At 41.4% G+C, this 13394-nt stretch overlaps 1 protein-coding gene across 1 annotated transcript; it reads left to right on the top strand.

Moving 5' to 3' along the window:
• The first annotated feature begins 243 nt into the window (after window positions 1-243).
• odad3 (outer dynein arm docking complex subunit 3) lies at window positions 244-13087 on the top strand. The gene is made up of 13 exons (XM_054780114.1): window positions 244-671; window positions 761-882; window positions 963-1040; window positions 1671-1844; window positions 4989-5090; window positions 8170-8295; window positions 8441-8557; window positions 8660-8809; window positions 8889-9049; window positions 9592-9748; window positions 9847-9993; window positions 12786-12873; window positions 12944-13087. The coding sequence occupies exons 1-13, from the start codon at window positions 596-598 to the stop codon at window positions 13057-13059; spliced, it is 1614 nt and encodes a 537-aa protein (XP_054636089.1). The 5' UTR covers window positions 244-595; the 3' UTR covers window positions 13060-13087.
• The last annotated feature ends 307 nt before the right edge of the window (window positions 13088-13394 follow it).

Here is a 13394-nt window from a genome sequence, read left to right on the forward strand (position 1 = left end):
AGTCTCATCATCGACATTTGGATCCTACCACCTCTAACCAAAAATAGTAAAAACAGCTTTAATTATGATGCACAACAATTCTATACCACTGCAAAGCACAATAAGTTTGCTTTGGAGTTTTAAACTAGGCTTGAGTGATGGCTGTAAAGGACAACTACAGCCTAGCAGTTAGGTGTTCATTTAACCATTTTATTTGTCACTTCCTGTATGACGCAGTTTGTTTTGAAAGAATGCCAGGAAATGATCTCTGAGGTGGCGCTAGTCGACGGTACTTTACAAGTTAAGGGACGGGATAATGAAGATTTATGGAGATAAAGGAAAATGTAACTCCTGTAACTGTCGAAGATACATTATTATGTTGGTGTTGTATTATGTTATTGTTGATGCAACTGTAATCTAACGCAACGCGCAACAATTTATATGTCACTACAAAGTCTTGTCATCAGAGGAAACACCTTCACGCACCAGGAACTGAGCTTCGCTTTGAGTTGACTCGTTGCTAGGCAACGCGTCTCCGCAATTTCAACGCGTGCCTCGACGGTGGTGCTGCTATTCGACCCGTCATTTTGCTCATTGTGAAGTTTAAACCAAAAAAATGTTGTTTGAATCGGACACCAAACCTTCCATATACGACCAAATAGCGGATCTGCAGCGTAAACTTCAACTTTTGGGTACGTTTGCTTCGAAAAATCGATCGATTACAGCCATGCACTCGATTTCTTATCCGTTTCACTGATGTAAATACTTGTCTGCCTCTAAGAAAGCGACAGGAGCGCCTACTTTGAGAGCTCTCACTCGGCCCTTGAGAAGAACCGCCAGGCCATCCTGCAGCTGAGGGAGGAGAACAGGGAGCTACAGAAGAGGGTGACAGATGTCGAGGCCGTAAGGACAATTAAGACAACCAAAAATACCTGTTTTTAAACCTTGAAACCTAACCCTAATCCACCCTGGTTCTCTTTTAGGGTGAACAACAATTAGTCCAGGCAGCCTTACATGGCCGAGGTGTGGAGAAGGATACTGGCCCGCAAATGTCAGGGAAGGTTGTATGCGTGCACTTTGTTCCTACAATGGTTTAGCTCCTGTATGAAGCCACAGTGCCACAATATACTCATAAAGTACATTACATGTGAATACTTAGAAATGATGACTGAATGAACGATTGCATCTTTGCCATTATAATCCCGGCAAGATGGTGGGTGCTTAAATCTTTCAATAATATAAACGCAACTTGTCCTCCATTACTTAGTTTCTGGAAAACAATAGTGCATCCATAACCAAATAGAAGATTTGGAATGCCAAGACATTAATTTAGGTCTGTAATGCTGGTTGATACATCACAGCATATTATAGCAATCTACAGATACCATGCAAATATGCCCCCCTAGTGGCTCTGAGCAGCACAGTGGATGACACCATAGCAACCTGGGTGGATACTCATTTATATGACATCATTCCTCCACCATCTGTAAGACACTAAAAAAGACTAAAAAAAGCAGACCTACAGTAAAACTGAAAGTAAGTAAAAAGTAAAAGGCAGCGCAGTTAAATGCTCTTCCACTTAGATGGCAGATGGCAAAGTGTGTATATACTTATTGTAAGATTATGTCAAAATGTGCCAGGATTCCATAAAGGTTGTGAAACACCTGAGTCTTGCCCGGTCGTGTTTTTAGGACGCCCTAGCCAAACTTGAGCATCGGGTGGCATCCAAGATGAAGCGTCTCAATGCCCTTAAGCACACAACTCAGAGCCACCAGCGCCGCCTGGACGACCTGAAGAGAGAGTGCCTCAGAATGGAAGCAGTGGGCTCGAATCTGGCGATGACTGAAAAGGAGGAAGTTACAATGGTAATGAAACTATACAGTATCCTATACACACAGTACACTCAATGCCAGCCCTACCCAAAGTGGCGCCCTAGGTGAGATTTGATAAGGCGCCCCATCCATCGGTGATTTACAAAATGACATTGTTTTACTGTTGTCTTTAATTTGGTTTGGTTTAATTTTTTTTGAACAGCATGAAGGTTGTATTGTTGTTCTGAATTTGCTCATCTCGGTACGTTGAGTTCCGTGCTCAGTCTGTTCCATAATTTAATTCCGCATTCAGAAATGCTGTGGGTTTTCAGCGTTGTTCTCGCATATAAGTGCTTTTTTTTAACAGTTTTTTCCTCTAAGATCATATTTCTCCTCCTTTATAGAGAAATACTATTGCGACGTTTTTGGGTACCAAGTTATTGTTAACTTTATGCATTATTTTAGTTGTTGGAAAATGTATTAAATTTTAATTCTGCAAATTTTAATATCTGTGATTTAAAAAATAAAGGGTTTGTATGTTCTCGATTGCTTTTATAGGTATTGCCCCATATCTCCACACAGTAAGTTAGATATGGTAATAGCAAGGAGCAGTAAAAAGTCTGGAGTGATTTTTGATCAAGAAAAAATTTTGCTTTATTCAATATTGAAGTATTTCTCGACATCCTTCATTGTGTATTTTTGATATGAGATTTCCAACTCATTTCTTCGTCTATTATGATCCCCAGAAATGTCCGTTTATTTGTATTTGATAGTACTTATCCTTTCTGCTATTACCAAATAGCATTATTTTAGTTGTACTTAAGTTCAAGGATAATCTGTTTTTATCAAACCATGTCTTTAACATGACCATTTCATCCTTGACCTTTTTAATTAGCTCTTGTGTGCTTTCCCCAGAACAAAAGGCAATTGTATCATCCACAAATAATACCAACTTTAAGTCCTTTGTCACTTTAGAAATGTCATTGATATACAAATAGAAAAGTTGTGGTACCGATATTGACCCCTGGGGTACTCCACACGTAATATTTAAACCCGCAGATGTGTATTCCCCTAGCTTTACAAATGGCTTCCTGTTTGCTAGGTAACTTTTAACCCAATTCAAAACTAATCCTCTGATTCCGTACCTTTCTGATTTTGTTATTGAATTTAAAAGATAACTTGGTGCCCAATTCACGTGGTTAACAAATTACAAATAGAAAAAAAAATCAGAAATACAATATAAATACCCTTGCCACAAAATGAAAGTCCTGTAAATAAATGAATAATAGTAATGCCGTCGTCCCTCGACAAATTGTGGTTTGAACATCACTCCCTCACTCTATCAAAGTTTTTCATTCATAAAAAATTATCACTGTTTCGTGGTTGACTGTGACACGTTATTATTAGTCCAAAAATATTGAAAGACCAGTCATGTGTAGTATTCTGGTCACTAGGCATCAGTAATGTTACACTGATGAGACATTACCTTATATTACATTACCTTCACACTGCATGTAGTCAGCCATGGCATGTCCGACATGAAATGGTGACAAAGCTTCTCTCGTTCCATGTGAAAGTGGTACTGTAGGTTTTTGGCTTCTTTCTTTGTCCATGTTCCCCACTCTGTTTTCAAATGCTTAACATAACTTGGAGGCGAGCGAGTTAGCTCACTAGGATGCTATGCTTAAAGCGGCAGCCGTTTTTTTTGCCCCTGCAGTGATCCCGTAGCCTGTCCATTACAGTTGCGCAATGTGACAAACAAAGAATAACAGTGTAAAGGTGACGATAGGGCTGTTGTTTCATGTCTGCAGGGCTCTAATAATGGTAAAAAAAAACACATTAAGAAAGTCAGGTTTTCTTCGAAAATATGAAAATAACTCATTAATAGTGAATCCTACTATCCAGAAATTCACTTAGCGCGGTCGGGTCTGGAACCAATTGCGCAAGAAGCGAGGGATGACTGTACATTATAAAGACAACAATCAACATCAAACAATTGAAATAACCACAAAGTTATTTATATACGTTTACAGTATATAATAACTTTATACAAAAAATTCTATACAGATGCCCCTTGTTTGTTGCTGTTAATTGGTTCCAAACCTGGCCTCAATGTGACACCTAGTGGCCAATGTGGAATACTACATTCACAAGTAAAATGCTTCTTATACCATATTCAGCCATGCAACAGCGATCATTTCCTAATTCTGTTGTGAAAAGCCGTGATAGAGTGGGGGAGCGATATCAACTGTACATTTACAATGTTCGGGTCGAATTTGGCTAATTTGAGAATATATTAAAAATAAGCGTCACATGATTGCACGTCACTTGTATTCATCAAAGAGTATGATCGTTCTTATGCTGATTATGATGCTAAAAAATGTCTTTCAAATTTCTGATATGAATATGATGCAAAATGGACTTGTTTGATACCTATGTGACATGTCTGTGATGTGCATTATATGATTCTTGGTGGTCTTAGTGTCAAGATTGTAACAAGAAGACCGGAGAACGAGCTGGTATGTAACGGCTATTGTTGCTTCCAAGGTACGACTGTGTTGAGGGTAGTAATTGGACGCCGTTCTTCTCGGATTCAAACGTTATCAACCTAACCTGAAAAGCTGCTGTAAACACACGTGATCTCTGGTGCATAAACCGCTTTAAACCCCGCAGCTTACACAGCTGTGTGTGGGCACGTTCTAATCTCGCAGCATCGCGTATACTTCAAAACTGTCATTTGGCATCACATGCACACACCCTCATCATGAAACGCACACGAAGAGATGCATATGATGCCGCTTTCGAGGTAAAGGTGATCGATTTGGCTGTAAAGAAGGAAACTGGGTTGCGTCGCGCAAACTTGACATCGCCGGTGAGGCGTTGGAGACGGCAGCGGGAAAAGCTCGATCTGAGCGGATGCTTCCATCTCAGGATTTTGTCTTGGGAAGGAAAGTCCATCTGATTGTAAATGTTTGGCGGAATTGGTTTACATGTTAATTTTGATAACGTTTGTATTTCTGTATTCTTACACTGATTTCAAACATGATTTTGCTGTCATGCAGTTGAACAATATCTGAATATGCGTGCAGTGTTTGGGTAAACAATGCTTCTTCCAGACAAGTAAATATTGGGAGTCCTTTTTGTGTGCATTGTTGAAAACAAAGTTTCACATGCACATGCACGTCTTTGTCTTTGCAGAAGTTGAGGTCGCTACAGAACTGTCTGGAGAAGAACCAGCTCAAATGCAAGGAGGCTGCAAACATCATGACTAACTATCTGAAGCTTAAGCGTCACTTGCAGGTGAGTTGTGGCGGACCTCGAGCTCATCTCTTCATTCTGCCAGCACATTGTATGAATGGGAATCAATGTTTGGTGGCGCTCGGAGAGGCCGTAGGCACGAATTGGCAGCCACGTTTCCGTCAGTCTACCCCTGGGCAGCTGTGGTTACAGATGTAGATTACCACCACCAGTGTGTGATCGAGGAGTGAATCAATAGTGGGTTTACTTCACTGTGAAGCACTTTGGGTACCTTGAAAAGCACATGTAAAATCAAATACATCATTATTATTATTAGTAGTGAGCCCATTGTTCATGTTTTGTACAATCTTTGACTATTGTTGGCAATAAAAATGCACAGAAACATCAGGTTTAAATACCAAGCGCCAGTGTCTCTCCCTAAAATTTCTGAATTGAGTATTTTAAATGAAGGTAAAAAAAAAAAATACTTTTTGACTATCAATTTTTGTTTTCATTTAACGCTCGAGCAGTTAGCTTGTGCGTTTAAAGAACGCGTAGTGACTATTGTCACTGATACAGTACAGGCCAAACGTTTGGACACACACAATACAACCCCATGGTCCCAACCCCGTTAATAAGGTAAAAAATTCCACGAAGTAACCCTGGCAAGGCACACCTGTGAAGTGAAAACCATTTCATGTGACTACCACATGAAACTCATTAAGAGAACACAAAGGCTTTCCAGCACTATCAAAAAAAGTATGACATGAAATATATGTATAAAATAGAAGACATGTTTTGAGTTATTTCGCATGTTTTTATGTTAGTACATCATTCCACATGTAGTCATTCATAGTTTGGAGAATCTGAAATATAAACAGTCGTGAAAATAAATGAAAATGGACTAACTGAGAAGGTGTGTCCAAACTTTTGGCCTGTAGTGTATATGCTAGTGTATATGCTAGTGTATATGCTAGTGTATATGCTAGTGTATATGCTACTGTATATGCTAGTGCAGGGGTCACCAACGTGGTGCCCGCCTGCTTTTCATTCAGGTTTTCAGTTAATAATGAAAAAACAGTAGAAAGAAATCCATTCTAAAATACAAAATGTGAGTTGTGGACACCAGCATTTTGTTCATGTTCTGGATTTTGTTCATGTTCTGGTAAAACAAGCATATTCACTTTGTTTGGGTTTAAAATAAGCTCTGAAAATAAATGTTACAAAAATGAGTAGCTCTTGGCCATTTTCATTTTGTAAAAGTAGCTCTCACAAGTACGTTGGTGACCCCTGTGCTAGTGTATATGCTAGTGTATATGCTAGTGTATATGCTAGTGTATATGCTAGTGTATATGCTACTGTATATGCTAGTGTATATGCTACTGTATATGCTAGTGTATATGCTAGTGTATATGCTACTGTATATGCTACTGTATATGCTAGTGTAACAGATGCCAACCTGTGAAGCTGCGCAAGTGTACGTTGGTAAACCTCTGCCTTGAGAGCTGCGCTGAACACGCGGTTGACAATCCGGGATTTTGACCGTGTGGTCAACACTCTCGTCTCCCATTACAAAGGTCCGGTGGTCGCCCCACGGGCGCGAGGCAGTGCGAAGCGACGCGGGTTACACTATCCGTTGGTGGGGTTCTTATGTTTTTGGGGTGAAAATAAAATTTAATCTCGAATCAGTCTCTGTAATTATCTGAAATCAAGGTAAATAACATTTAAAAAATATTTCTACAGTCAATATTTATCGTATTGACTACTGTCCTTGAATACCATTTTGGAAAACGTCTTTTATGACAAAATGAAAGACAGAAAAGGACTAAATAAATCCTTATGTTGTCAATATCAGTGAAATATCAACTGGGCTTAGGCAATAAGAAAGAATGCCATTTATCTTGCACGACAGTTGTTTCCTGGCATAACAACTCCGCTGTTGTCTGAATGTAGTTTGGCGCCACCTGTTGGTTTGCGTGTATACATCTTCACTGTAAATACCGCAAGACAAGACATGTTGTTTTCAGACTTTTTCGAAGGGGAAAATGTAGTGTTATATTTGGGTCAATATGTAATATTGATTTTAGAAATACATTGCCTAAAATAATACAAATTAAGATAATAAAAATATGTTGTTTTTTTAGCCTTGATTTCCGAGAAAGAGATAATGACTGTGAGGAGCAATGCAAGTTAACTTAATAGAAATTATGAGGGGAAAAGATGCTTGCAAAGCCAAATGCCACAGCCACCGCATTGGAATATTGATGGGCAAAGTGAGCCCATCAACACGAACGAGCCAGTATGTTGACTTTATTTGAAAATTGTGGAAACATGAGACGCGACAAAAGGAACTTGCCCACCTCAAACATATACACCCGACCCAGTTTTCCAATCCGGGGAACAAAGTACACATCAAGATGCGCAGCCTTCGTCCCGACTGTCAACACTCCCCGAGATGTTTGGAAATACGGAATAGCGCAAAATGGTGTGCATTCGCAGAAAGTCAAAAGGCAAAAGAAACGCTACGCAGTTGAAGAGTCAGCATTTCAAGAAATGCTGCAAACTTCAGACATTATTATTCTTATATATTATAAAAGTGGTTTATTTGTTCTCAAAAAATATTGTTTAGCGTCAATTTGTGGGACTATAAACATTTCAAAATGCACTTGCATTGTTTTGTGACTGTTAGAGAAAAAACATCATCCAGTCATATTTAATTGTACTTTTCTTAAAATTAATGTTGAAATCAGTTTCGTGTGTCGAGAGTCAGGTGTCTCGTAACACTCCTAATAAGTATGTATGATAAGGGGGGGGGGGGCATGACAGAAAGTAACTGAACGTCATACAAATTTTTGTTTATCCCGAATACGATGACTGGCGTCATGGCTGTCCCCACAAGCCGGTGGTCCCGATCAATTTGCCGCCGCGTTGATGTTTTGGTAGGCTATACGTTCAATGATAGTTAACCTTAGTACCTAAACTTAGCCACATCCCTGTTGTTAGCTGACAATAAACATAACTAGTCGGGGTGTCCCAATACAGCTTTGTCACTTCTGATCCCATTCCAGTATTGTAACCTTTGTACGTGTTTGTGATCACTTCCAACAATTCTTTCCTCTGCATCTCACCCATCATTTGGCAGGAGGAGGGTCTGACTTTCCAAGGTCAGATAGACAGTCTGGAAGCAGAAATTATGAAGTACAAGAAGGAACTTCAGGAAGTGCAGGAAATGAACAGCAAAGCCCAGCTCTCGAAAGAAACCGCTATTGTAAATTGTTTTCCATTTTACATCATCACCAATTATGCCAGATAAATGAACCGTAATCCTTGCATGACGGATTTACACGCCATGTCCATTTGTTATTTCTTCTCACTATTTTACATCTTGCTTTTGTTGTTGCTTATCCTCCCAGGCTGAGTTACAGCAGCAGGAGGAACTCTTCTACAAGGAGCACCAAGAAAAAGATTATCTTTTAGCCATCTATCGAAAAAGGGTGCAGGAGATCAAGGCCCGGGCTGAAAAGTTAGATGTGAGTCACATTTAGTGGCGTGTCCTCAAAAACAACATCAATATCACTTCAGCATAGAAGTTGAAAGCGTGGAGCACTCACCGAGAACGTTCTGACCTCTAGGCCCAGAGGAAAACAGTACAGCAGGATGAGCTAAACAGTGAGGCCGAGTGCAACGCTGCCAGGATGGCCGCAGAAATGGACAAGAACATCAACGCTTTTGAGGAGACCCTCCAAAGGATGAAAGAAGCCACTGGTTATACGAATACAGAGGTTAAAAAATGGAAAAATATGGGGAATTTATGCTTTGTTTGAATTGTATAGAAATATGTGTGTGTGTGTGTTTGTATAGGAGGTAATGGGTCGTTACATTGCCCAGAAGGAGACTCACCAACATCTGCAGGAGCTCAAAGCAGAGAATGCAAATGTTCTACTGCAGCTGAAGGAGCAGAAGGAGTGCCTGAAGCAACAGTTTGATGACATGAAGTATTCGGGAGAAACACAACTGTCCAGGTGGGGAAAGCGTGCAAGAAATACAGAGCTGGTACCACATTATTAGGGATGCGTGCGTTATCTTTCTCGTCTGCGGTGGTGCATGACTGCACTGCATCACACTGAAGGATTTGTTGGTTACATAAATTAGCTATCGGAGGGAAAAAATATAAACACCTGTAGGGATGATGCATTGCAGTTGTACACAACATAGTGTTAACTACAACAGTGTCATCACGGCTGGTGAGTGTATATTTATGTAATTGTAGTAATCTCATTACTTGCATCCAAATGCCCTCTCGCACTTCCTGACAATGATCTGTATTTATTAGGGCTGTCAAATGATTCATTTCAATCAGATTAATCACAATTTTCTAATTAATCATGATTAATCATGTGCATTTGTCTGAAGGATGCCCATTTTTACTGTATTTTATTGAAAGAAAGATAAAAAACTAACGTAATTAATGAAATAAATTTGTTACCGCCGTTAGCGGCCATTTTTGATAGCCCTAGTTTTTATGCATCTTTATTAACAGCTAATTCATTTTCTCCATTTGTAGTGAACAGAGGTTGCTGGAAGAGTGTGAACAGGGACTTCTGACTAAACAGCAGGCCTGTGAAGCAGCCAAAGAACGTCTGGCTTCTCTGGTTAAAACCCTAAGTACTATCCAAGCAGGAGTGGAACACCTAGCAGACAAACTCAATCACATCTCCCTGGTAAAAAAAAAAAAAAAGCCAAAAAAAACCAACCTGCTTGCTTTGAAACTCTGCGTTATAAAATTACATTTCTATGGCGGCTTTTCCTGTCCCTGAAGAATGAGGCACCGTCAGATGTGTCTCCAAACTCAGAAGAGTTTGTGGTGGAGCTGCTGACCCGTTGTCAGCGAAAGCTGCAGTTACTGCAAGATAAGCTTCGTGGCAAAGACCTCAATGAGATTGCGAAGGACATGGAGGAAGAGGAGGTGAGACACACACGTGTGGCATGACATCACAGATGTAGATTGAGATGATCTAGTGTGGTCACAGGTTCAGTGTAACGTTTGTGGCGATCATAATGCACTCAAACTTGTTTAAGTCAACCTTTGGCGTCAGCAACCTGTTTTGAGTCGACCGTCTCGTCCTGGTCAGTCATGTTCTTATTACTAAAAAGTAGGGATGCTCCGATCAATTAGCCACCGATCAGTATCGGCGGATTTCTGTGAAAAAGCATGTGATCGACCTTTTAACACTGATCACAAAAGCCAATTGATCACCTGTGGCTCGTACTATTGCTCCCTTTAGCAATCCCTGCATAGAAGTGTAGTGTCTTGCTCCAACTAATGTCTTGGTTAACGTCCTCCGGCCACCTTACTTCACACTGCGCAGGCGTGCCACAACAAAAACAAAAACACGTCTGCTGTGTGGAACCTACATGCTAACACACACCACGAAAAATAGCTTGCGGGGGCAGCACATGGAAAAGCTTTAATTTAATACGGCATTTGAAGAACAAATACTTGACGGAGTATGGTGAGTTTTCAGGGCTCACAGTGTGATCATCAATCAAACAGGAGCTAACGCAGCCCAAACTCCCGTGTGTGTGTCAGACAGAAGGCTAAGCAAATAACCCAAAAAAATAATTGAATTCATTTGACGAGATGACCATCCTTCGTCAGTCGTGGAAGACACCGGGTTCGCTGGCTGCTCTCTCGCTTGGAACTCACCTACGTGCTACTGGAAGTCCTGCGAGGGCTCCACCAATACACTCGATCTCACATCCAAAATCGCCTTACAGAAGGCGTATCATCTTCTAAGTTCCACGAGTGATATATATTTATGTTCTCTTGAAAAAGTCTAAATATGTTTTTGTCTTTATTAAGGTGAGTTTATGGTTCCCTTTTTTATATCAGCCAAAAGCAGGGGTGCAGCCAGGAATTCTGGCCCCCATACAACAAACCGCTGTAGGCTCAAAAAATCCTTTATCGCCCGTTCTTATGTAAATGTGCATGCAAGCAATGGCTATGTCAGGTTACTTTGAAAACCGTTGATGTCCACTTCGGTCAGCCAGTGAATGTGATCTCGACTTAAATGGGCAATGTTGGGCAAATTACGTGATACTTAAGTATAGTTAGTAGTTGCTTTCCCCAAAAACAAATTGAATTGGCAACAATTACTCTTACATAAATGTAAGTAGTTGCTGTGTTCATTATTGCATTCATTTTGTGAAAAACCTTCAAGTATATATAAGGATTTGGATTTAGCTTTGGTGTCGTTTCATGAGATTAGAGTTATAGTGGACAGAGTCAAACACTTGGCTGTATGCTGAGATCCTCCCGGACGACTCAGCCGGTCCCTTAGGGTGAGTCCAGCCACCCTACGAAGGAAACTCATTTTGTCCGCAGCAGACACTGCGCCGATCCACCTGTCGAACTCACACTGCAGCCTTCCCTCACTCGTGAACAAGACCCCGCGATACTTGAACTCCACGTGGGGCAAGACCTCACTCCCAACTCGAAGGGGGTACAATCCCTTTTCCAGCTGAGAACCACGGCCTGAGATTTGGAGATGCTGAATCTCATCCCGGAACTTTGACAATCAGCTACAACCCATCCATCCATCCATTTTCCACTTATACCGCTTCTCCTCCTTAGGGTAGCGGGGGCATGCTGGATCCTATCCCAGCTGACTTCGGGCGACAGGTCGCCAGCCAATGGCAGGGCACATATAGACAAACAACCATTCACACTCACATTCATACCTATGGACAATTTAGAGTCCCCAATCAACCTAACATGCATGTTTTTGGAATGTGGGAGGAAACCGGAGTACCTGGAGAAAACCCACGCACACACGGGGAGAACATGCAAACTCCACACAGAAATGCCCAAGGGAGAAACGAACCCAGGTCTTCCGGATCTCCAGACTGTTACTGTGTTGGACAACCACTAGTCCACCGTGCGGCCCAGCTACAAACCGTCACAGTAAATGTTGAAGGTCACAGCCTGATGAGGCCATTAGGACCACATCGTCTGCAAATAGCTGAGACGAGATCCTAAGGCTACAAACCCCCTCAACCCTGGCTGGGCCTAGAAATTCTGTCCATAAAAATTCTGAACAGAATCTTTGACAAAGGGCAGCCTCAGCGGAGGCAAATGTTCATGTGTCGGGTGTGTTAACCAAGACAGTGCCTCAATATCTAGAGCCTTGAGGAATTCAGGGCGAAACTCATTTACCCCTGGAGCTTTTTGACTTCCTCAGATACCTCAGCCATGGTGCTGGTGGAACTGTCCGCGTTCGTGTCCTCAAGACTTCCTATATCAAAGTTATTTCAGTGGGACAGAGAAAGTATTTTTTTCCACCGCCCGACTTTATCCTCAGTCGAGGTCAGCAGGCCTCTGTCCCCACTGCAAACAATGTTGTCCGGGCACCTGTTTTTGAGGCATCAAATGTCAGAGGCCAACCGAAAATTGTGCTCCATGGCCTCAACGAACTCCTCTCACACGTGGGTTTTTGCCTCGACTGCTGCTGAAGCTGCCTGCCGCTTGGCCTGTCAGCTGCTTCAGGGGTCCCACAAGCCACCCTGAACTCTCCAATGCACAATTTAAAGTCATCTATAAACATAACATGCATGTTTGGGGATGTGGGAGGAAGCTGGAATGCACAGATGAACAAAAAAAAGTTTTCACCATGTTGCCCTGGTTTTCGAAACAATTTTGGAAAATTTCCCATAATGTACAACCACATTTTCACTCATTTCTTTTCGATTTTGTATTAGTTTTATTTCATGATTGAGAAACAACTGCCGGCTTACAACAAACGAGTCACTGTGTCTGAGGACCAAGAGATGGACCTCCAAAATATTGGTGAGTTATGTACAAACACACACACACACACACACACACCGTTATTTATAACTAGCAATGTTGGTTTCAGAGGAGGAGAGCGAAGAGGACGATGGCGTGCTCTCTCGAGAGGCACTGAAGCGCCGCTCGCAATTTATCATTGACTCCATGTCCAACAAGAAGTCCTGGAAGATGAAAAAGAAGTGATGAGATCCTGAGAGGCCAGGCAGTGTGATGATAATGAGTGATGGTGAGATCGGCAGACAATAAATTCTTTTCCTGCTCAGTCATCATTTAACACTACTCATAACGGAACCAAACAATCCAAAATACAACCCAAATATTTAGATAGGTAGCCGGAAATAATTGCAAAGGTAAATGGGTTGTAATCTAGGAGTTCTAAAACAATGTAGAAATGAATTCCACACCTGACTCTTGTCACACAACAGTGACTGAGGTAGTCAACCAGACAAACACGTTTCCACAGTGAACAAAACCATCCTTGACTCACCTACTGTGTCACCGGTTCACCTCAACGCTTG

This window comes from Dunckerocampus dactyliophorus, chromosome 6 (genome assembly GCF_027744805.1).
Source record: "Dunckerocampus dactyliophorus isolate RoL2022-P2 chromosome 6, RoL_Ddac_1.1, whole genome shotgun sequence".
NCBI classification, from domain to species: domain Eukaryota; kingdom Metazoa; phylum Chordata; class Actinopteri; order Syngnathiformes; family Syngnathidae; genus Dunckerocampus; species Dunckerocampus dactyliophorus.